Source organism: Coregonus lavaretus (assembly GCF_964263955.1).
Source record: "Coregonus lavaretus genome assembly, contig: HAP1_SCAFFOLD_1028, whole genome shotgun sequence".
Taxonomy (NCBI): Eukaryota; Metazoa; Chordata; class Actinopteri; order Salmoniformes; family Salmonidae; genus Coregonus; species Coregonus lavaretus.
This window is the reverse complement of record NW_028160295.1, coordinates 141,503-167,028: the sequence shown is the minus strand read 5'-3', so window position 1 is coordinate 167,028 and position 25,526 is coordinate 141,503. Positions and strand designations below refer to the sequence as shown.

The 25,526-nt window shown below is 43.8% G+C and overlaps 2 protein-coding genes across 2 annotated transcripts; one reads left to right on the top strand and one right to left on the bottom strand.

The window, feature by feature from the left end:
• Positions 1-464: 464 nt before the first annotated feature.
• On the top strand, positions 465-14,077 carry LOC311121936 (carbonic anhydrase-related protein 10-like; the record flags this gene model as incomplete). Its single annotated transcript, XM_084196366.1, has 5 exons — positions 465-560; positions 4,412-4,484; positions 12,325-12,479; positions 12,733-12,907; positions 14,055-14,077. Coding segments are annotated over 5 exons (522 nt in total), but the record flags the coding sequence as incomplete, so codon positions are not given.
• Positions 14,078-20,852: 6,775 nt separating this feature from the next.
• On the bottom strand, positions 20,853-24,553 carry LOC311121935 (alpha-N-acetylgalactosamine-specific lectin-like). The gene is made up of 6 exons (XM_084196365.1): positions 24,480-24,553; positions 23,936-24,069; positions 23,732-23,823; positions 22,054-22,188; positions 21,811-21,922; positions 20,853-21,420 (listed from the first exon to the last, which is right to left on the bottom strand). Exons 2-6 carry the CDS (start codon positions 24,015-24,017, stop codon positions 21,338-21,340), a joined length of 504 nt encoding a protein of 167 aa, XP_084052491.1. The 5' UTR covers positions 24,018-24,069; positions 24,480-24,553; the 3' UTR covers positions 20,853-21,337.
• Positions 24,554-25,526: the final 973 nt, after the last annotated feature.

The following is a 25,526-nucleotide window of genomic DNA, read 5'->3' as shown; positions in this document are numbered from 1 at the left end:
CGCCAATCAGGGCTGTGTATGTAAATATATTTAAATTAGTATCAACACACCCACACGATCAGACAGAGAATTAAAAAATATATTTTCATGAAATAAACACACACAGTTGGACACATATCGACGGACGCCAGTAAGACTAGCTGTCGCCATTGGCATCAGCTAATGAGGACCCCGTGTAGCTCAGTTGGTAGAGCATGGCACTTGCAACACCAGGGTTGTGGGTTCAATTCCCACAGGGGGTAAGAGCGTCTGCTAAATGACATAAATGTAAATCAAACAGTGATAAAAAAAATTCAAAGGATTACATGGCTTTAAGACATACCTGACTCAGCACAATTTATTATGTGGAAAAAGGTGTGTTAGTGTGGGGCTTGACCAGAAGCTCCTCAAGACCAGACATTGCTACAGTCTATTTGTGCGAGGTCATTTTGTTGTATTCCTGACATTTGTTTTTTCATCTCCAGGTTCAACTTATACACTACAACCACGAGCTGTATACCAACTACACAGAGGCAGCCAAGAGCCCCAACGGACTGGTCATAGTGTCTATATTTATGAAGGTGCGTGTGACACTCTCACAACTCCAACCTTTGACCTCACAATGGGCCTCAATGTGTCAATCATGTTTGAATTTGTACATAAAGTCTTTGTATGAACATTTGAAAAAATAAACAAATAGAGACTATCATGTAGCAAAGATAATTGTTTTCAAAGAAATTAGGGAGTGTGTTATAATCGAAGTTGTGAGTCGGCACCCGCAGATTTACTTGCAGGCTAATTAAATTGGCATAGAGTCACAGTGCATCATCCCACCAACAGCTCCAAGTACCAGAAGGATAGTGTGATTATCCCTGTATTTGTTAGCTAGCTAGTGCTACGTTACTACTTGCTAATCCTTTGTGACGGCATCCAAATGGTCAGTTAAGAAGATCGCCCTGCTCTCAACCCCAAAATAAATAAATTACATAAATAGGGCCTCCAGAACAATTAGTCAGCCACTTATCCTGGGAGCTTAACGTTGTGTTCCCTGTGTGTGTCAGCTGGAGTGTGAGGTTGTGAAATAGCTTCGTTACTCTCTCTCGCTAGCTTTGTTACAGTGGGGGAAAAAAGTATTTAGTCAGCCACCAATTGTGCAAGTTCTCCCACTTAAAAAGATGAGAGGCCTGTAATTTTCATCATAGGTACACATCAACTGTGACAGACAAATTGAGAATTTTTTTCTCCAGAAAATCTCATTGTAAGATTTTTAATGAATTTATTTGCAAATTATGGTGGAAAATAAGTATTTGGTCACCTACAAACAAGCAAGATTTCTGTCTCTCACAGACCTGTAACTTCTTCTTTAAGAGGCTCCTCTGTCCTCCACTCGTTACCTGTATTAATGGCACCTGTTTGAACTTGTTATCAGTATAAAAGACACCTGTCCAAAACCTCAAACAGTCACACTCCAAACTCCACTATGGCCAAGACCAAAGAGCTGTCAAAGGACACCAGAAACAAAATTGTAGACCTGCACCAGGCTGGGAAGACTGAATCTGCAATAGGTAAGCAGCTTGGTTTAAATAAATACTCTGTGGGAGCAATTATTAGGAAATGGAAGACATACAAGACCAATGATAATCTCCCTCGATCTGGGGCTCCATGCAAGATCTCACCCCGTGGGGTCAAAATTATCACAAGAACGGTGAGCAAAAATCCCAGAACCACACGGGGGGACCTAGTGAATGACCTGCAGAGAGCTGGGACCAAAGTAACAAAGCCTACCATCAGTAACACACTACGCCGCCAGGGACTCAAATCCTGCAGTGCCAGACGTGTCCCCCTGCTTAAGCCAGTACATGTCCAGGCCCGTCTGAAGTTTGCTAGAGTGCATTTGGATGATCCAGAAGAGGATTGGGAAAATGTCATATGGTCAGATGAAACCAAAATAGAACTTTTTGGTGAAAACTCAACTCGTCGTGTTTGGAGGACAAAGAATGCTGAGTTGCATCCAAAGAACACCATACCTACTGTGAAGCATGGGGGTGGAAACATCATGCTTTGGGGCTGTTTTTCTGCAAAGGGACGAATGACGACTGATCCGTGTAAAGGAAAGAATGAATGGGGCCATGTATCGTGAGATTTTGAGTGAAAACCTCCTTCCATCAGCAAGGGCATTGAAGATGAAACGTGGCTGGGTCTTTCAGCATGACAATGATCCCAAACACACCGCCCGGGCAACGAAGGAGTGGCTTCGTAAGAAGCATTTCAAGGTCCTGGAGTGGCCTAGCCAGTCTCCAGATCTCAACCCAATAGAAAATCTTTGGAGGGAGTTGAAAGTCCGTGTTGCCCAGCGACAGCCCCAAAACATCACTGCTCTAGAGGAGATCTGCATGGAGGAATGGGCCAAAATACCAGCAACAGTGTGTGAAAACCTTGTGAAGACTTACAGAAAACGTTTGACCTGTGTCATTGCCAACAAAGGGTATATAACAAAGTATTGAGAAACTTTTATTGACCAAATACTTATTTTCCACCATAATTTGCAAATATATTCATTAAAAATCCTTCAATGTGATTTTCTGGATTTTTTTTCTCATTTTGTCTGTCATAGTTGACGTGTACCTATGATGAAAATTACAGGCCTCTCTCATCTTTTTAAGTGGGAGAACTTGCACAATTGGTGGCTGACTAAATACTTTTTCCCCCCACTGTATGTGGGCTTCTTGGGCTCGGCTCAAGGCTGTGGAATATCTTGTACTCTTTGTGCTACATAAGTACTGTATAGTTCAGATGCAAGGCTATCAGCTAGTAATTAGCTCCCTCGTGTCGATGGCTCTGTCTGTCAGTCACACAGGAGGACATGGTGACCCAGGTCAAGCCTATTCCTCTCTGGTAGCCACTTACAGAGATGGGATAAAAGAGCTACAATCTCCTGAAGAAAATATGTGTTTGCTTTTGCTGTCGGAAAGTTATTTTAGTGGTCATAGTAGTGGTAGAAGTTATAAAGTTATAATGTTGAGCACTCACCAAATGTAATTAACTTTTTCATTGTATACCCCCCACACACACTCCCACCACTGTAACAGACAGAGAGGTAGGCCATTGAAAGGGATATGATAAAGGATCATCCGTCGTCCTCCGTCCTCCCACTCATCATGAAATCAATCAACACTTCACTCTCATCCTCTCTAGTCCCTCAGCCTGGCCCTCACTGGTAATGACTCCAAACTCCAGCCATCTTGAAGTAGCTTGTTTAACTAAGGCTCTCAGATGAGTCCCGTCTCATTGTTAAAGCCGCTGAAGAGATGGGAAGTGAGGTAATTAGTTGTGTCCTTCACTATCTCAGGAACCCATTTCTCGGGAATTGTGACTCATGTTTCCAGGGGACCATTAACACCTGCACACCCACCATGTTACCCTTTCAGTGACTCAGACTGCCAGTAAGTAAGGGCTTCCTTCGGGTGTCAGTGTCCTGAGCCGCTATTAGAAATGGCAATGGGGGGATGTAACTGTGCGGTCACATGTGGAAGCACACAAACAATGGAGGATGACATAGTGAGACTGTTGAGATGGAATTTGAGTCATCTTCAGCGTGGGCCATATCTACTAGACAAACATTGTGACAGTGACAGTGTCACCTAATGCTGTTGAACTGTTCCTCTCAGTAGCTACTTTTACTTCACAGGTTGGAGAGAACTCCCTAATTACATCTTGCAGAATAACATGTCTGCATCCCCCTAGGTGCTTTCTCCATTAAAAGTGTTCAAAACATCTTAGAGAGAGAGAGAGAGAGAGAGAGAGAGAGAGAGAGAGAGAGAGAGAGAGAGAGAGAGAGAGAGAGAGAGAGAGAGAGAGAGAGAGAGAGAGAGAGAGAGAGAGAGAGAAAGAGCATAGTGACAAGGGACATCCATTTCTTTTTAATCACTTTGCCCCCAAGACATCTTGACAATTAGAGTTGTGAGGAGGAGAACAGGATAGGATGCTGAGGCTGAGGACTATGGGGCTTTAAGGGAGAGTGCGGAGCATCTTTAACTGATTAGTGTCTAGACTCCGGAATCTTTAGACACAAGATAGGGCACTACAGGAACTGCTAACTGCTAAAAGCAGTTCAGGCTCTTTAAAGTGTCTCTCTCTGGCATTCAGGCCTCCTTAGGGTCGAACCCTTACTTGAGATGAACTTGTGCAACTTGCATTATGCGTGTAAATCATGCATTGAAATCAATGGGAGATTTGTTGGATGCTTGCCTCAAGTTAAGATTTGTCCCTAAAGCGAATGCACTTGAATTGTTGATGTCATATTGTTAGTGTGTTTTGGTTCATTTTGAAATGCACTGTCAAGATTGTGGAATATGTAAGTAATTTGCGATGTGTGTGACTGGCTTTGATGTGACTGTCTGTGGTTGATTCTTTCTCTTCTCTTGTATTCCAGATTGCGGAGACTTCAAATGCATTCCTGAATCGAATGTTGAACAGAGACACCATCACAAGAATAACATATAAAAGTACGTAGAAATGCAAATGTAAACTCTAACGAGAAACACAGTGGAACAAGTCAAAGAGTCGCTGGAGAGTCTGCAGTAGTTGGTTCCTTCTTCCGGAGGGTTAGTAGGCAGAGACAGCTAGGGCTGCTAGACGGCCATATTAGAAAGGCACATGGCTGCTCAGAGAAGAGATATAATTGGATTAATTGGGTAGAGAAGAGGCTGAGTAAACACAGTGACCCCCAGTGCATTGGAAGGTCTCAGAGGCATCAACGAGCTGTCATAACCACACACACACACACACACACACACACACACACACAGCATCCAAATGGAATGATTAATTCCACAGATGTGTGGTGGCGGAGTGGGTTTAGTGTTCAAATCAAATCAAATCAAATCAAATTGTATTGGTCACATGCGCCGAATACAACAGGTGCAGACATTACAGTGAAATGCTTACTTACAGCCCTTAACCAACAGTGCAAAAAAGTAAAAATAAAACAAAAAAAACAAAAAGTGTTGAGAGAAAAAAGAGCAGAAGTAAAATAAAGTGACAGTAGGGAGGCTATATATACAGGGGGGTACCGTTGCAGAGTCAATGTGCGGGGGCACCGGCTAGTTGAGGTAGTTGAGGTAATATGTACATGTGGGTAGATTTAAAGTGACTATGCATAAATAATTAACAGAGTAGCAGCAGCGTAAAAAGGATGGGGTGGGGGGGGCAGTGCAAATAGTCCGGGTAGCCATGATTAGCTGTTCAGGAGTCTTATGGCTTGGGGGTAGAAGCTGTTGAGAAGTCTTTTGGACCTAGACTTGGCACTCCGGTACCGCTTGCCGTGCGGTAGCAGAGAGAACAGTCTATGACTAGGGTGGCTGGAGTCTTTGACAATTTTGAGGGTCTTCCTCTGACACCGCCTGGTATAGAGGTCCTGGATGGCAGGAAGCTTGGCCCCAGTGATGTACTGGGCCGTACGCACTACCCTCTGTAGTGCCTTGCGGTCGGAGGCCAAGCAGTTGCCATACCAGGCGGTGATGCAACCAGTCAGGATGCTCTCGATGGTGCAGCTGTATAATTTTTTGAGGATCTGAGGACCCATGCCAAATCTTTTCAGTCTCCTGAGGGGGAATAGGCTTTGTCGTGCCCTCTTCACGACTGTCTTGGTGTGTTTGGACCATGATAGTTCGTTGGTGATGTGGACACCAAGGAACTTGAAGCTCTCAACCTGTTCCACTACAGCCCCGTCGATGAGAATGGGGGCGTGCTCAGTCCTCTTTTTTTTCCTGTAGTCCACAATCATCTCCTTTGTCTTGGTCACGTTGAGGGAGAGGTTGTTGTCCTGGCACCACACGGCCAGGTCTCTGACCTCCTCCCTATGGGCTGTCTCATCGTTGTCGGTGATCAGGCCTACCACTGTTGTGTCGTCGGCATGGGTGAACAGAGAGTACAGGAGGGGGCTGAGCACGCACCCCTGAGGGGCCCCCGTGTTGAGGATCAGTGTGGCAGATGTGTTGTTACCTACCCTTACCACCTGGGGGCGGCCCGTCAGGAAGTCCAGGATCAAGTTGAAGAGGGAGGTGTTTAGTCCCAGGATCCTTAGCTTAGTGATGAGCTTAGAGGACACTATGGTGTTGAATGCTGAGCTGTAGTCAATGAATAGCATTCTCACGTAGGTGTTCCTCTTGTCCAGGTGGGAAAGGGCAGTGTGGAGTGCAATAGAGATTGCATCATCTGTGGATCTGTTGGGGCGGTATGCAAATTGGAGTGGGTCTAGGGTTTCTGGGATAATACTGTTGATGTGAGCCATGACCAGCCTTTCAAAGCACTTCATGGCTACAGACGTCAGTGCTACGGGTCGGTAGTCATTTAGGCAGGTTATCTTAGAGTCCTTGGGCACGGGGACTATGGTGGTCTGCTTGAAACATGTTGCTATTACAGACTCAGTCAGGGACATGTTGAAAATGTCAGTGAAGACACTTGCCAGTTGGTCAGCACATGCTCGGAGTACACGTCCTGGTAATCCGTCTGGCCCTGCGGCCTTGTGAATGTTGACCTGCTTAAAAGTCTTACTCACATCGGCTACGGAGAGCGTGATCACATAGTCATCCGGAACAGCTGGTGCTCTCATGCATGCTTCAGTGTTGCTTGCCTCGAAGCGAGCATAGAAGTGGTTTAGCTCGTCTGGTAGGCTTGTGTCACTGGGCAGCTCGCGGCTGTGCTTCCCTTTGTAGTCTGTAATAGTTTTCAAGCCCTGCCACATCCGACGAGCGTCAGAGCCAGTGTAATACGATTCAATCTTAGTCCTGTATTGACTCTTTGCCTGTTTGATGGTTCGTCGGAGGTCATAGCGGGATTTCTTATAAGCGTCCGGGTTAGAGTCCCGTTCCTTGAAAGCGGCAGCTCTACCCTTTAGCTCAGTGCGGATGTTTCCTGTAATCCATGGCTTCTGGTTGGGGTATGTACGTACGGTCACTGTGGGGACGACATCATCGATGCACTTATTGATGAAGCCAGTGACTGATGTGGTGTACTCCTCAATGCTGTCTGAAGAATCCCGGAACATGTTCCAGTCTGTGCTAGCAAAACAGTCCTGTAGCTTAGCATCTGCGTCATCTGACCACTTTTTTATTAACCGAGTCACTGGTGCTTCCTGCTTTAGTTTTTGCTTATAAGCAGGAATCAGGAGGATAGAGTTATGGTCAGATTTGCCAAATGGAGGGCGAGGGAGAGCTTTGTATGCGTCTCTGTGTGTGGAGTAAAGGTGGCCTAGAGTTTTTTTTCCTCTGGTTGCACATTTAACATGCTGGTTGAAATTAGGTAGAACGGCTTTAAGTTTCCCTGCATTAAAGTCCCCGGCCACTAGGAGCGCTGCATCTGGATGAGCGTTTTCCTGTTGATTTATGGCCTTGTACAACTCATTCAGTGCAATCCTAATGCCAGCATTGGTTTGTGGTGGTAAATAGACAGCTATGAAAAATATAGATGAAAACTCTCTTGGTAAATAGTGTGGTCTACAGCTTATCATAAGATACTCTACCTCAGGCGAGCAAAACCTCGAGACTTCCTTAGTATTTGATTTTGTGCACCAGCTGTTGTTTACAAATATACACAGACCGCCACCCCTTGTCTTACCGGAGTCAGCCGTTCTATCCTGCCGATGTAGCGTATAGCCCGCTAGCTGTATGAAATCCATGTCGTCGTTCAGCCACGACTCGGTGAAACATAAGATATTACAGTTTTTAATGTCCCGTTGGTAGGATAACCGTAATCTTAAGTTGTCCAATTTATTTTCAAATGATTGAACGTTGGCTAATAGGATTGATGGAAGAGGCAGTTTACTCGCTCGCCGTCGGATCCTTACAAGGCACCCCGATCTACGTCCACGATATCTCCGTCTCTTCCTCACGCGAATGACGGGGATTTGGGCCTTGTCGGGTGTCTGTATGATATCCTTCGCGGCCGCCTCGTTGAAGAAAAAATCTTCGTCCAATACGAGGTGAGTAATCGCTGTCCTGATATCCAGAAGCTCTTTTTGGTTATAAGAGACGATGGCAGAAACATTATGTACAAAATAAATTACAAATAACGCGGAAAAACACACATAATAGTACAATTGGTTAGAGGGCTGTAAAACGGCAGCCATCTTCTCCGGCGCTAGTGGGGTAGTAATAGAATAGAAACATGATTGATGTTCACAGATTAAGGATAGTCTTTTTTGTTTTTCTTTACCTTTCAGGGTGTCTTACCTGTAGGCTAGGGGCTGGTGAGCATGCTGATGTTTGTGTTGTTCTATTCTAGATAGATATGATAGATATGCTGTGTGAATAGCATCTAAACTCCCAGTCTAAATAGAAGGAGAAGCTACTGTGACCTCTTCACAACAAACAAAGTACCTTTTATTATAAACGGAAGCCACAACAGATGACAACATATTGAGTGTGTTAGCGTAGTGTGGAGAGATAATAGATGGGGGGGGGGGGGGAGAGAGAGAGAGAGAGAGAGAGAGAGAGAGAAATGGACAGAGAGAGAGAGAGAGAGAGAGAGAGAGAGAGAGAGAGAATGATGGAGAGAGGGATAGATAGACAGAGTTGCAAGATAGGGACAGAGAGAGAGAGAGAGAGAGAGAGAGAGAGAGAGAGAGAGAGAGGATGATGAGAGAGGGATAGATCGACAGAGTTGCAAGATAGGGACAGAGAGAAAGAGAGAGCGAGAGAGGGGAGCATCAGCAAGAGAGAGAGAAACAAAGTCTTGTTGGTGGTTATGTCGAGTTCCCCCTGCCAGGCCTGACTCTCCTGTCCTCCCCAGCTCTGTGGCAGTGGCCAGGGGCTGATTGCTCTGTGCTGTGCCACACCGTGGTTGTCTGTGTTAGCTTTATTAGACTACGGCCCAATTCATCCAGAGCAAGGGGAGGAGGGAGAGTCATTTCCAGAGGAGGAGGAAGAGGGTGGGGGGAGGGGTAGAGGGGAGAGTCACTTCCAGAGGAGGAAGAGAGTCAGTTCTAGAGGAGGAGGAAGACGGAGGAGGGAGAGTCAATTCCAGCCCAGCGACTTTCACTCTCCCTGTTAGCACTGTCCACCTCTATTCCGCTATCGACTTGCTGTCTTCATATTTCACCAACCCGGGCATAGCCCAGCCATCACACCATAAAGAGCCTGTCAGAGTCCCACTCCAGGGCAACCCTGACACCTCTCTCTCTCTCTCGCTCTCTCTCTCTTGCTCTCGCTCTATCTCTCGCTCTCTCTCTTGCTCTCGCTCTCTCACTCTCTCTCTCTCTCTCTCCCCCCCAGCGAGAGAGGGAAATGGACAGAGAGAGAGAGAGAGATTGACAGCGAGAGAGAGAGAGAGAGAGAGAGAGAGAGAGAGATGGACAGCAAGAGAGGGAAATGGACAGAGAGAGAGAGAGCGCGAGAGAGAGCGAGAGAGAGAGAGAGAGAGCGCGAGAGAGAGCGAGAGAGAGAGAGAGAGAGAGAGAGAGAGAGAGAAAAGCCCTTAAATTGAAATTGAAATTGAATTGAATTGAAATTGAATTGAATGATGGAGAGAGGGATAGATAGACAGTTGCAAGATAGGACAAAAAACCCGTTGTTTTCTTTAAGTTGGGTTGTTGATTCTGGGGTTTTGAGCTATGATCCACCGGGTCAGATCAGAAGACTGGAGGTGTGGTTTAGTAGGGACATGGCTTTCAGATAGTTATTTCTGGCCACCCGTGATAGTAAATGTAATTCCGGTTAATCTATTCTGTTGTATTGTCAACACATGTTAAGGTTGGGAACTGACACTTTTGTAGCTTTAATAAGGCTTACACAAGCGTATGAGTACCTTTTAAGTGCCTATGCAAATCCCACTGTTGGGATAGTTAACACGTTGTTATAATATTTAAATAATGTTATACATTTTATAATAAAATATGTAGTGTGCAAAAATCTTGAAAGAAAATTGAGATTTGCAGTGAAAAATGTAACATGAATGACATATACGTTCATGGGTTGCCAAAAATAGCTGTCTGGAAGCCACGCCCCCAATAGGCCACGTCTTTGGATTACCCAAAGAACCATCAATTGGGTTTTTATTCACTTTCATGCTGGGTTGACCCAACAGATGGGTCTTTTTTTATGTAATCCCTAAATTATGTTCAGGCGGTGTGGCCTATTTGGGGGCGTGGCTTTATGAAAATACCCAAAATTACAACCAACTAATTGCAGCATTACCGGCAAAATGTAAGAAGCAAGTGGAAGGGGGAGAAAGTAAGGAACCTGTCTGTTGGCCCTGCATTAAAGACCAAAATTGGTTAAAAGCTTCATTTCAGGACCAAAAAATTGATAGCTGTGCCATATAGTTGGGAAAAGATTTTCGATATACCGATTCCATGGCACATGGTTTATGAACTGATACACAAAATGACACCAGATTCAAAACTTAGAGTTTTTCCAATTTAAATTATTAAACACAATTCTTGCAACCAATAGAATGTTATATATGGGGGATACAACCATCCCAGCACTGCAGATTTTGCTGCGAAAAGACAGAATCATTAGATCATTTGTTTTGGTACTGTCCATATGTAGCTTGTTTTTGGTCGCAGGTTCAGGAATGGCTGAAGAATTGCAACATTTACCTGGAGCTAACTCTGCAAATAGCACTGCTGGGTGATTTGAAAAGTCCTAGTCAATCAATCAATAATATAATACTACTCTTAGCAAAAATGTTTATCTTTAATTTACAATCTTTAGAAACTATGAGAATAGAAAGGTTCAGAACTTTTGTGAAACAGCACAGTTGAAAAATATATGGCAAATAAAAACCAAAACTGAATGGTGTTCAGAGATAGATGGGAGAGGTTGAGTGGAGCTGAAGGGTGGGACTAAAAATAACAAGATAACTAATGTAAAATATACTGTGTCCGTAAAATGTATGTAGGATGCATAAGCTGGAAGTAGAAGCCTAAGTGTTGTTGTCCATTAGTTCACTCCAATTAGGGGATGGATGGTAGGGTTAGGGGAAAATAATAAAGGAAAATATATTTCAAAAAATATATATGAGGGATTGGAAATGATGCAGACAATTACATTGATGGAAACCACAGTCTATATGCAATATTAAACCTGATCTACCCCCTAAAAAAAAAAAATAATAATAATAATAATAGTAATAAAATAAATGAAAAATAAAAAGGGGGTATGTCATGCAATCTGCTATACCAACAGCCTGTCAAGCAGTCGGAGGGATGCTATACCAACAGCCTGTCAAGCAGTCGGAGGATTACTATACCAACAGCCTGTCAAGCAGTCGGAGGATTACTATACCAACAGCCTGTCAAGCAGTCGGAGGATTACTATACCAACAGCCTGTCAAGCAGTCGGAGGGATGCTATACCAACAGCCTGTCAAGCAGTCGGAGGATTACTATACCAACAGCCTGTCAAGCAGTCGGAGGATTACTATACCAACAGCCTGTCAAGCAGTCGGAGGATTACTATACCAACAGCCTGTCAAGCAGTCAGAGGGATGCTATACCAACAGCCTGTCAAGCAGTCGGAGGGATGCTATACCAACAGCCTGTCAAGCAGTCGGAGGGATGCTATACCAAAAGCTTGTCAAGCAGTCGGAGGGATGCTATACCAAAAGCTTGTCAAGGAGTCGGAGGGATACCAGCTCAGTGTAAAATTAGAAATATGCAAAACATCTACACGTAAATGATGAGCACACCAGTTGTGGATGTAGTACGTTTTGAGACTGTAAGACAAATATATCATGTAAATTCTAAACTAAATATTAGCTTGAGAGGACATTAATTGTGATTGATACAAGCTTACAATGCAGTGTTCTACAATCCTGGAACTAGGGACCCACGGGGGGTGCAGGGTTTTGTTCCAGCCTAGCACAAATTAATCTATTTCAACTAGTAAGTGCTTGTGTTGGACCTGAGCTAGGACACAAGCATGCACACTCTGTAGATCTCCAGGACCAGGACTGAAGAACTCTGTAATGCTCCAGGACCAGGACTGAAGAACTCTGTAACTCTCCAGGACCAGGACTGAATAACTCTGTAACTCTCCAGGACCAGGACTGAAGAACTCTGTAACGCTCCAGGACCAGGACTGAATAACTCTGTAACTCTCCAGGACCAGGACTGAAGAACTCTGTAACTCTCCAGGACCAGGACTGAAGAACTCTGTAACTCTCCAGGACCAGGACTGAAGAACTCTGTAACTCTCCAGGACCAGGACTGAAGAACTCTGTAACTCTCCAGGTCCAAGACTGAAGAACTCTGTAACTCTCCAGGACCAGGACTGAAGAACTCTGCTATATAACATATTAAGATGTAATATTGAAACCTGTCTATCTTGTCTGTCTTCTCCAGATGATGCATATTTACTGATGGGCCTGAACATCGAGGAGATTTACCCAGAAACCTCTAGTTTTATCACATATGACGGGTCGATGACCATCCCGCCTTGCTTTGAGACGGCCACGTGGATCCTGATGAATAAGCCAGTGTACATCACGCAGATGCAGGTCTGTCTCAACAGTAGCTTCTTACTGCTTAGTTACATAAGACTGTCAAACAGCAATTATGTTCCTCCACATGGCTTGTTCTCCCAGTCTTACTGAAATAATGTGCCTTTTCTTCACTTCCGATCCTCTCTCATCTCTGCTTTCCTCTCCTCTCGTTCCTTCTTTTACATACTCTACATTTCCATCCTCTTTACCCCTCTCTTTTTGTTCATGAACACCCGTTCCCCCTCCTCTCCTCTTCTTTCCTCTCCAGATGCACTCCTTACGGCTGTTGAGTCAGAACCAGCCGTCTCAGATCTTCCTGAGTATGAGTGACAATGTTCGCCCTGTCCAACCTCTGAACAACCGCTGCATCCGGACCAACATCAACTTCAGCATGCAGGGCAAAGACTGTCCCAACAACAGGGCCCAGAAGCTTCAGTACCGAGGTAAACACAGCTCCAATCCACCCACCACCACCATTTTGTTAGCGATTTATTTAAACCAGGTCTGACTAGCAGACATTTACAAAATGGTGGTGAAGGAGTCATGGACATTTACCTTGGTTGTTTTCTATATGTCTGCTTGTGCCCCTCATAAAGCTATTAACTACCTAAAACATAGTCTTATCAGCTTTGTAAGTAAAGCATTAACGTTTATAGATTTGAAAGAGTCATTGTATATTATGTATATTATAGCAATATTTCCAACAAGTGTTGGAGCGTCTGAGTGTGTGGGCCAAACTATTTCATAACTACAAAGCCAACTCAGCATCTCAGTGTGATTCAGGGACTCTGCATGCAGTCTGTTTACCATCTCCTCTCCTCTGTTTCAGCCAATATATCTGGGCAACTGCTGCACAAAATGTGAATTTTACCCCTGAAGCATATATACAGTGAGGGCAAGAGGTAACCCCTATTATTCATTGTATTCTTCTTTCAGGATCTACTGTACTGTAGCAAGACTGTTCTGTTCTCTTATCCGCTCGCTCTCCGATGAAATTCTTATTCTGTGCAGCAGTTGTTGAGAGATTGAAACACACACACAGACACACACACAAGAATGTGAAGAATGTGTGCGCCCACACATTATCAGGCTTACAGCCACACACACACATATATTTACGCACACACTTTTACCCACACACCCCTACAGTATCTTTTACTCTGCCTTTCCAACCCGCCCCCAGAGAGTAAACAGAAACAGCACAATAGCAGCAGGGTTGTCTCTTGTCTTTAATTACACTAGTTGTACTTGTTCATCTAAGGTTAAACCTTGAAGGCAGAGGAAAGTCAGCCCCCTCATAGCTAGGTGTCAGTGGGCTAATTGAATGGGAAATGTATATTGGGACACTAACAGAATGCTAACTAACAGACACTGTAGAAATACTGTTATTTAGCATACATTGCTAATATTAACATGCACACCACAGCACCGTATCGCTATGTTCAGTGCATTCTGGTCTCAATCCTAACAATATATTGTCGTGTTAATATGAATGTTATAGATGCTGCTGGATAGAAAGGGCTCCATGCTAGACATACATGTGTAGATAAAGTAGTGTTCTTCTCACCCTGTCCCTCTCCTCTCTTCCAGTGAATGAGTGGCTGCTAAAGTAGTCTCTCTCTTGGATGAGCACAGGAACAAGACACAAAGACAGAGAGAGGGGGGGGGGGGGGGGGGGGGGGGGGGGGTGGGGGAGGGGGGGAGAGAGAGAGAGAGAGAGAGAGAGAGAGAGAGAGAGAGAGAGAGAGAGAGAGAGAGAGAGAGAGAGAGAGAGAGAGAGAGAGAGAGAGAGAGAGAGAGAGAGAGAGAGAGATGAGAGAGAGAGAGAGAGAGAGAGAGAGAGAGAGAGAGAGAGAGAGAGAGAGAAGGAAGGAAGAAAACAACTGGAAACCACACCTGCATCTCATCTAAGATTATTTAATGTGAAAAGAGAAAACAAGAAATTGAACATTACCAAGTAAAAGACTCTGCGTTGCTTTGCAAAGGGACTACTACTTTTCATACGTACATCGAGAACTATTTGAATTCCAACACATGCTAACTAACACGTCCATTACAAATATACCTATTATGAAACCTGTTTTGATACTGATACTTTTTTGGGAGATAACAAAATGTTTAAAACGCTGAAGCATTTATTTCGTACAGCCTCTTCTTCACACGGACTGAGTAGGACTGATCGGGACTTTGTACATAGACACCTTGCTACCAATGGGATCTTAAGGACTTATCAAGACAATGCCCCTAGTGGTTGAGACAGAGAAGGTCTGCAAGGCTCATAGCTGCATCGTCATCACCGTCACCTACAAGGCATGCCGACTGCAACAACCCAAGAGAGCTAGACCTTACATCCTTGCCTTGTAACAGTAGGTCATTACGAAAGGAACAACGGAAAGGATATTCTGTCTAAGTGATGAACCGATGAGTGTCTTGGCCTTTGTTGTATATAGTATACTTATCAGTACTGCTGAAAAACTGAATATGTAAAGAAAAATACAAATAAACATTTTAAAAGATATATTAAGAGGATAAAAAAAAAATATGAGTATTTTAAAGGCCCAGTGCAGTCAAAAATGTGATTTTCCTGTGTTTTATATTTCCACACTATGAGGTTGGAATAATACTGTGAAATTGTGAAAAATATGATAATGCCCTTTTAGTGTAAGTGCTTTTTGAAAAGACCACCTGAGATTTCAGCCTGTTTTGGTGGGATGTAGTTTTGGCCTTCCATGGTGACATCACCATGCAGTAAATTAGTTAATAGACCAAAAGAGTTCCAAACCTCTCTGCCAATAACAGCTAATTCTCAGTTTTTCCCCTCCCCACTCAGACCACTCCCAGACAGTCCTAGCAAAATACTTGCTAGAGAAATTGCCCTTTGCTAAGAAGCAATTTCTGTTTCTTTTTGGCCATTTTAATTGAAAACAATCACAGTAAGGTACTTAATTGTAACCCAGAAATGATTTGATATTGAGATTAACATCGGCTGCAATGGACCTTCAAACGTTTGGTGCACTTTGAATTGCAGAAGCAGTTCTGAGCTGAAGCCTGTTTTATTGCTTACAATGGTCATACACTGTATTTGAGTAATGTTATAAGCCCAATAAATGTGTCTGGAAAGTTCACTTTGGAAAATATGCTTCACTTTACACTGTTGTTTCTATGTATTGGGTTTTGTGCCAAGTTATTGAATGAAGTTAACGAGGTGAGTTATGCACGTTGGTGAGTGAGAAATCCAGTCTCAACTACAGCAAGCCGCTATATGTCCTCCAGTGGAGGCTCCTCAAAGGAGGAAGGGGAGGACCATCCTCCTCAATGAATTTCTTTTTTTTTTTTTATAGTGAAACATTAAAAATGTTATCCTTTTTAGATAAAACTATACTAACTATATTCACGTCAACAAATAAATGATTAAAACACACTGTTTTGCAATGAAGGTCTACAGTAGCCTCAACAGCACCCTCTAGGTTAGCACGATGCTTCCATCCTCCTCTGGGTAAATTGACTTCAATACAAACATAGGAGGCTCATGGTTCTCACCCCCATCCATTGACTTACACAGTAATTATGACAATTTCCTGAGGACATCCTCCAACCTATCAGAGCTCTTGCAGCATGAACTGAGATGTTGTCCACCCAATCAAAGGATCAGATAATTAATCTAGTACTGAAATACAGTGGGGGAAAAAAGTATTTAGTCAGCCACCAATTGTGCAAGTTCTCCCACTTAAAAAGATGAGAGAGGCCTGTAATTTTCATCATAGGTACACGTCAACTATGACAGACAAATTGAGGAAAAAAAATCCAGAAAATCACATTGTAGGATTTTTAATGAATTTATTTGCAAATTATGGTGGAAAATAAGTATTTGGTCACCTACAAACAAGCAAGATTTCTGGCTCTCACAGACCTGTAACTTCTTCTTTAAGAGGCTCCTCTGTCCTCTACTCGTTACCTGTATTAATGGCACCTGTTTGAACTTGTTATCAGTATAAAAGACACCTGTCCACAACCTCAAACAGTCACACTCCAAACTCCACTATGGCCAAGACCAAAGAGCTGTCAAAGGACACCATAAACAAAATTGTAGACCTGCACCAGGCTGGGAAGACTGAATCTGCAATAGGTAAGCAGCTTGGTTTGAAGAAATCAACTGTGGGAGCAATTATTAGGAAATGGAAGACATACAAGACCACTGATAATCTCCCTCGATCTGGGGCTCCACGGAAGATCTCACCCCGTGGGGTCAAAATGATCACAAGAACGGTGAGCAAAAATCCCAGAACCACACGGGGGGACCTAGTGAATGACCTGCAGAGAGCTGGGACCAAAGTAACAAAGCCTACCATCAGTAACACACTACGCCGCCAGGGACTCAAATCCTGCAGTGCCAGACGTGTCCCCCTGCTTAAGCCAGTACATGTCCAGGCCCGTCTGAAGTTTGCTAGAGTGCATTTGAATGATCCAGAAGAGGATTGGGAGAATGTCATATGGTCAGATTGTCACGATCGTCGTAGGAGTGAGTAGACCAAGGCGCAGCGTGTGAAACAAACATGACTTTAATTAGTTAAAGTTACAAACAAAACACGACTCGTGAAGTCCACGGTAACACTGACCGAACACGGAACAAAAACCCACAACACCCAAGGGAAAACATACAGATTAAATATGGCTCCCAATCAGAGACAACCAGCCGACAGCTGACACTCGTTGCCTCTGATTGGGAGTCACACAGGCAAACATAAAAACAGACAACCTAGAACACCCAAACAAAGAAACAGAACACATCGAATGAACACACCCTGGCTCAACATATAGAGTCCCAGAGCCAGGGTGTGACAGTACCCCCCCCTAAAGGCGCGGACTGCGACCGCGCCTCAATAAGAGCTAAACAGGGGAGGGCTGGGTGGGCATACCTCCTCGGCGGCGGTTCTGGCTCCGGCCTTGCCCACCACCCTCCAATAATCCCCCCATAGCGCCCCTGGTCCGGTCTGGCCCCGCTGGCTGGAGCTGGACTGGACGTAGCAGGGGCGGTAGGCTTCAGCTCCTTAGTGGAGCAGTTGAGCGGTACCTGAATGGGCACCGATGACCCAGGCACGGGTTGTGCCGGACTGACGACTCGCACCCTAGGCTTGGTGCGTGGAGCAGCGACGGGCCTTACCAGGCTGACGACTCGTACCCCGGGCTTGGTGCGAGTAGCAGGAACGGGCTGAACCAGGCTGACGACTCGCACCCCTGGCTTGGTGCGAGTGGCAGGAACGGGCTGGACCAGGCTGACGACGCACACCGTAGGCTTGGTACGTGGAGCAGGAACAGGCCGGGCTGGGCTGTCGACGCATACCGTAGGCTTGGTGCGTGGAGCAGGGACAGGCCGGACAGGGCTGGCGACGCACACTGTAGGCTTGGTGCGTGGAGCAGGAACAGGCCGGGCTGGGCTGTCGACGCACACCGTAGGCTTGGTGCGTGGAGCAGGGACAGGCCGGACAGGGCTGGCGACGCACACCGTAGGCTTGGTGCGTGGAGCAGGAACAGGCCGGGCTGGGCTGGCGACGCACACCGTAGGCTTGGTGCGTGGAGCAGGGACAGGCCGGGCTGGGCTGTCGACGCACACCGTAGGCTTGGTGCGTGGAGCAGGGACAGGCCGGGCTGGGCTGGCGACGCACACCGTAGGTTTGGTGCGTGGAGCAGGAACAGGCCGGGCTGTACTGGGAACACACACCACTGGCCTTAAACGGGGATCAGTAACGGGCCGGACCGGACTGGCAATACACCTCAGTACCTCTCGCCGTGCCTCTACAACTTCCTTCCCTCCTCTCGCCAATGGCTCCCGTAACCCGGTGGCCTTCTCTCCTCGTCTCCCATTTCGCCCTGTGGCAGCCTCCTGCTGCCCAGTCGCCCATGCCGTGTGCCCCCCCCTAAAAAATTCTTGGGGGTGCCTCTCGTCCTTCCGACGATGGCACTGCTGACGCCGCTGCTCCTCTCCTGCCTGGGTCTCCCCCTTCATAGCCCTCCGGTACCGGACGGCCTCCTCCTCGGTAATCTGCCCCCAACCGAGGAGGACATCCACAAGAGTCACCTCCTGCGTGTGTTCCTGGACACGCTGCTTGGTCCTGGTATGGTGGGTTTTTCTGTCACGATCGTCGTAGGAGTGAGTAGACCAAGGCGCAGCGTGTGAAACAAACATGACTTTAATTAGTTAAAGTTACAAACAAAACACGACTCGTGAAGTCCACGGTAACACTGACCGAACACGGAACAAAAACCCACAACACCCAAGGGAAAACATACAGATTAAATATGGCTCCCAATCAGAGACAACCAGCCGACAGCTGACACTCGTTGCCTCTGATTGGGAGTCACACAGGCAAACATAGAAACAGACAACCTAGAACACCCAAACAAAGAAACAGAACACATCGAATGAACACACCCTGGCTCAACATATAGAGTCCCAGAGCCAGGGTGTGACACAGATGAAACCAAAATATAACTTTTTGGTAAAAACTCAACTCGTCGTGTTTGGAGCACAAAGAATGCTGAGTTGCATCCAAAGAACACCATACCTACTGTGAAGCATGGGGGTGGAAACATCATGCTTTGGGGCTGTTTTTCTGCAAAGGGACCAGGACGACTGATCCGTGTAAAGGAAAGAATGAATGGGGCCATGTATCGTGAGATTTTGAGTGAAAACCTCCTTCAGCAAGGGCATTGAAGATGAAACGTGGCTGGGTCTTTCAGCATGACAATGATCCCAAACATACCGCCCGGGCAACGAAGGAGTGGCTTCGTAAGAAGCATTTCAAGGTCCTGGAGTGGCCTAGCCAGTCTCCAGATCTCAACCCCATAGAAAATCTTTGGAGGGAGTTGAAAGTCCGTGTTGCCCAGCGACAGCCCCAAAACATCACTGCTCTAGAGGAGATCTGCATGGAGGAATGGGCCAAAATACCAGCAACAGTGTGTGAAAACCTTGTGAAGACTTACAGAAAACGTTTGACCTGTGTCATTGCCAACAAAGGGTATATAACAAAGTATTGAGAAACTTTTGTTATTGACCAAATACTTATTTTCCACCATAATTTGAAAATAAATTCATAAAAAGTCCTACAATGTGATTTTCTGGATTTTTTTTCCTCATTTTGTCTGTCATAGTTGACGTGTACCTATGATGAAAATTACAGGCCTCTCTCATCTTTTTAAGTGGGAGAACTTGCACAATTGGTGGCTGACTAAATACTTTTTTTCCCCACTGTACAATGTGGTGAGTAGTTGACTCAAAGCTTTGATAAAAAATAAAAATGGATCAAGAGAGAGAGAGCTAGCTATATATTTATACTTTTTTTTTTTACTTTCAATTATATTTACTTAGGTAGCAAATGCAGTTAGCTAGTTTAGCCTACTCATGTTAGCTAGCTGGCTGTGACTATCCAACATCAGAACTCTTCCAAGTTATGGTAAGCTTTTGGTTTTTCTAATTTATTGCCACCGGGCCCGCCAGTGTAACTGCTAATTGCTTATAGACTGTACTGCATGATTGTAGCGGGTTTACTAGCTAACATGTTTGTTCTATTAACTACAGTATGTTGACTATGACATTACTTTAGCTAATATGGTGACAACGATGTAGGCTGTGCGTAGCTGTCATGATATGAAGGTTTGGCTTGGAAAGGTTTTTTTGCCTGGTCACAGACAGCTGATGTGTTGTGCATTGAAGTCCACAAGCAAAGGGAAGAGGTGAGAGGAGGAAAATGCGTAGATGCGAGAAGGAATACAACGAGCTGTTTGTATCTTGTTATGAAAGTGAACTGTGTTTGCGTGTGATCAGGGATGTATTCATTCCGCCGAGTCTGTTGAAAAACATTTCTTAAACGGAAGAAAGCGGAATGAAACGGGTATAAACATACCTGAATTTTTCCAATAGAAACTCTCGTTTGCAACTGTTGAGCTACTGATTACACCCTCGATCAGCTAGATATAGGCAAGAGTTTGCAAGGCAGTATTGAATATGTCACAGTCTGTCCATGTCTTTCTGTCACCTCAAATCTTTCTCTCGACCTGTGTACACCTACGTTTTAAACTTTCATTCATAGACTAGGTTGTAGCAACCTCATGATGGTTATAATGTCATGTAGCTAGTAGGCAAAACCTATCAATGTTACATTGAACTGGGTGAATGGCATGTCATCCACTATGCTGTAATAGAAATAAGGCCATGTTCATAAAAAATAAAAATAAATCATCCTCCCTCATCTTAAACGGCACCGACCGCCACGTGATGTTAGTATCACCTCCTTGATGTCTCACACATGGTAGAAGGTACCAGACACCTAACAATCAAGCTACTATATAGGAAATGATATGTAAAATAGATTGACCATGCCTGAGAAAGGGTGATGCTGAAAGGTTTTATTCAAAGAGGCATGGAAGCATTGAGGGATAAGAATTCCAACAATTCTTTCAATATTCCATATAATAGGCGAACCATTAAAAATGTGTTGAGTGTTGAGACAAATTTTACCTGTACCTTCAACACTATCCTGTCTGTGTTCTTAGATAACAGTCGGTTGTGAGTTAGTGAGGGGATTGAACCGTTTGTTTGTGGATAAACCTTTAGTGGGCGCCTCAATGGTTGGTAGCTTAAGGCTAGTAACGTGCAGAAAACATGAGCGAAAATGCAGTTGTAGAATCAACCTGACAATAACTTTAACAATTGAAAATGGCAACCAAAGATAATGTAATTGCCATTAGATCACTTTTTATCATATTGTCTTCAAGTATTCAACCGGTCCTCAATCAACGCATAGGAGTTTGCGTGCGATAGTAGAAAAGAAAATCAGAGTATTTTGGCCAAATAACTGCTGGACTCCTCTATCATCTTAGGCTACTCCACTTGGTAGCACTCTCATACAGACAAAGGTGCAGCCACTGTCACACTTGATGTCGTCGAAGCCCTCAGCCCCTGTAGAGGACAATGTCCCTGTTAGTCTCAGTGGAAGACAAGACAAGAATAACGACAGCACTCAATGAGACAGATAGGAAAATTACAAATATCACATGATTTGTTACCGTGACGTTTGACAGGGTTTATACACTGCTTATTAGGCATGTAATTGTTCCCTTAATATTATTATGTATTTAACACAGGGTCCCTTCGGGCTAGGATTCAAACCAAACTGCATTGTAGCGTGCTTGACATTTTAAGGTAATTTCCAATTGAGCAGACATCTGCAGTGTTTACCTTGAATGTGATCTCCCCGAATGACGGGAATATTGCCTTTAAAAGGCACATTGTCGATACGGATTGGGATCTCGGCCTAAGTGTCACACATCCAAGAACAATTTTACTGACCTGAATAAGAGTTCAGTGCCACACAGTCTTCTTCTCCCCACTGCTGAGCTTTGGCACTTTCGGACCAGAACCAGTTGACGGATGACCCATCAGTCCACACATAATTCCCTTCCTGTCAGGGAGAACATTTCAAGGTTATCAACATCTTCTTGAAGGGCAGTAGTAACTTATCGAATGTCCAAATTAAAGAGATATGAAATAAGACCTGATTAAGTGCCACTTGAGTGTTAAGGATTTTTTTACCTTCTCAAGATCATTCAGTCCTACCCAGGCATAAGCAGAGGTACTCTGGGTCTGCTTCACCATGGAAAGGAGAAGCTGGTATTCTTCAACGCTGTGCACAGCAGCTAGGGTACCCTGATCTCTCTTACAGTAATCCTTTAGGAAGAAACATCCATGTTTTCATTGATTTCTTTTACAAGCCTTGTCTATGTAGACATTTGATCAGTAGTGGTACACTGTAATGGAAAACTGTTATTTGTATGGTAATTTTGGGTATTATCAACAATGAAATGTCTCAGCCTCTATCTTTTTCCACTAATTGTTCTTTTTATTTGTGTTTTTTTCCTCCCCAATTTCGTGATATCCAATTGTTAGTTACAGTCTTGTCCCGCTGGGCCAATTGTGCGCTGCCTCATGGGTCTCTCGGTCGCGGCCAGCTGCGACACAGCCCGGGATCAAACCCGGATCTGTAGCGATGCCTCTAGCACTGATCAGTGCCTTAGACCGCTGCGCCACTCGGGAGGCCCCACTAATTGGTATTTTGACCAATCACATCGGATCTATTCACATCAGATCTTTTTTAGCACTGATCTGATTGGTCAAAAGACAAATTAGTGAAGAAATATCAGAATCGGGCTGCCTGTGTAGACGCAGCCTGAGTAGAAACACAACACTTCGAATAACAGAAAAAGTGGCTATGGATGAAATAGATCATAATAACTTTTCAAATCATGAAAACAATTCAAAATATATGTTTTTGTAACATTAAATTTGACTATAAATGTGTTAAGATTTAAAAATATATGCTCATTTTGGGACATTTAACCATTTACTTGTGTTACTGTCACGCCCTGACATTGAGATCTCTAGTTGGGTTGGTCAGGGTGTGAAATCTAATTTATATATTTCTATGTTGGCCGGGTGTGGTTCCCAATCAGAGGCAGCTGTCGGTCGTTGTCTCTGATTGGGGATCATACTTAGGCAGCCATGTTGCCTACCTTAGTTGTGGGATTTTGTTTCTGTTTGGCTTGTTTGATGGTTAGCGTCTTGAACTTCACGGTCTGTTGGATTTTGCTATTTTGTCGGTGTTTATTAAAATAAACAACTATGTACGCATACCACGCTGCACCTTGGTCCGATCCTTTACACAACGGACGTGACAGTTACAAAAGGTTAATAAAATAAAAATGTGTTACTGCAATCATTACCAATTTGGGGTAAAAAATTACCACCGTTGGCTGCTTTTAGGGTTAAAATGCTTTCATGTGTAAACAATTTACCTAGCAGCCAACCTGCTTGCACCAATCCCTGGTAATTACAGTAAAATACTGTTAAATACTAACCAATCCCCCTCAATGAATTTAATTAATCCGTTCATTCATTCCGATTACGGTAAAAAAAAATCGCTGAATAGGTTCTGTATTTTGGATGTTTTCACTGTATTTCTAACGCTTTCAAACAATACGATTCATCACGATTAAAACATTATTGCACTAAAATTATAAAAAGTTAACATGAGTTAACTTATTTACTTTGACAGCCCTTGTATTTATATTGCAGTAGGTCAAGTTCACGGCAACCCCTTTACAGTGTAATAAAAAAAAAGGTAATTATAATTGGAAATGTAAGTTATTTAAAATTCTCTTTTACACCATCACTGTAACTGGAAGTGTTGATTAGATTCAAATTTGACACTTACCAGTGCTTGCTGCCATCCCATTTGTTTGCGTACGAATCGGTAGCAATGGGGTACTGTGCTGTCAGGTCCAGTATACCCACTTGGACAGGTATCTGGAGAGAAAACGATGTATTTTAAATGCCTAACTATCACTAATTGGTTAGAACAGTAAATAGAAGAAAACTCAAAATAGACTGGATTCAAATGGGATTGGTTGTCACTTACAATGATGATTGTGGGGGAGGGCTCCAGTTCCCAGAAGGGTGAGGAGGACACAGGCAAGAACAGACACAGTTATGACTCCCATGATGATGGATAGAGAATCGTGGTGGACCTTTGGCCTTCTTCTGCAGTTCTTCCTAGATACAGAATTATATCACAAAGTGTATTACTCAGGAAAAACCACAGCATTACAGATTAATGTAGGAGATAGGTAGATAGATGGATAGATATGCTGAATGTCAGAACAAAATACGTGCATGGTTAATAGTTATTTAAATTCTACAATGTTTTTGGCAACAACAAATACAACCATTTTGGCCAGGATTTAATCTGATCTCGCTTTGGTCGGCAATGCACGTTTTAAAGGCAATATTTCCGTGTTCGCAGAGACCACATTCACAGTAAACGCTGCTTATGTCGGCTCAAATCAGAAATTAGCTTTAAATGGTGCATTGTCCAAATCCGCGATTAAATTAATGGCCGGGATTCAATCCAGACTTCTTGTGGCATAGCCCTGTTGATATTATAAAATCATAAAGACCCTCACCAAATTCAGAAGAGAGAAACTGAAGCGTCTTCCTTGAAGTGTTTCTTCAACCAGAAAGTGCAGGTGTCTTTTCACTCAAAATGTCAGGCCTTATAAAGAGACATTTGGGGGAAGTACTACTAGAGATATCATCTGCAAGTCACATTACCATTGCAGCAAGTAGTGATTGTGATCCATAATGTACATGTCTTTTTTTTTTTTTTTTGCGGACGTAGGCTTCCATGTAGGCATATGCATTGCCATACAAATGCATATCCTGTTTATGATGGTTGTAAGAAGTACATACACACTAAGAAGTACATACACATTGTCCCCACATGAAAGTTAATGTTTAATATTACAGATGTATTAATTTTTTGACCTGAATGTCCACAAGCTGATTGTCCGGTTCATCCTTCCCAGAATGCTATTCAAAGGTACAGTAGACCACATCAGCAGATAATAACCGCTTGAATGATAATGGCAAAATGTAGATTTCCTCCTAAATAGACATACTCCAAAAGTAATTATATTTCATGAGAGGGCCATAAGCAATAACTAACCATGCTTATACTGCCAGAAATATTAAAATCTCACCTTTATTGTAAAAATAGTTCGAAATTGCTGAGGTGTACTCAATTTTCAGTATGTATTTCCTATTCTACAGAAGTCTATGAATAAGGCTTGAAATGACTGATATGCTTTCTAGATATAGAAACAATCAATTTATAAAAACGACTAACTAGAAGATGTCACTTTCCTTATAACTGTAAAATACATATTTGTATGTTTAGTGTTGAGAAAATGTTAATTTTTTCCAAAGGTCTCGATCAAAACTTCTTCCCCCACCCCTGTGAACCTCTGACAGAACTCCACTTTCATCTCATGTTGTCCGTCTGTGACAAACAGAAAGTATTTTTTGTATCAAAAATGGTGTCAGATTTCGCACTGGGAAATTGGATGGCGGAGAACTAGGGCTATCGCCGAGTGCGAGCCATTATGATGTACGTTGTCCACACGTCGATTTATAAGAGAACATGTCGGTCAGAACAGGTACCGGAACCACGC

Excerpts from the sequence above, each read along its gene's own strand:
- LOC311121935 (XM_084196365.1), bottom strand. The coding sequence starts at position 24,017 with ATGGGAGTCATAACTGTGTCTGTTCTTGCCTGTGTCCTCCTCACCCTT. Across the intron at positions 23,824-23,935 it reads CCTCCCCCACAATCATCATT|ATACCTGTCCAAGTGGGTAT; the intron begins GTAAGTGACAAC and ends TTTTCTCTCCAG. Across the intron at positions 21,923-22,053 it reads GACTGAATGATCTTGAGAAG|GAAGGGAATTATGTGTGGAC; the intron begins GTAAAAAAATCC and ends TCTCCCTGACAG.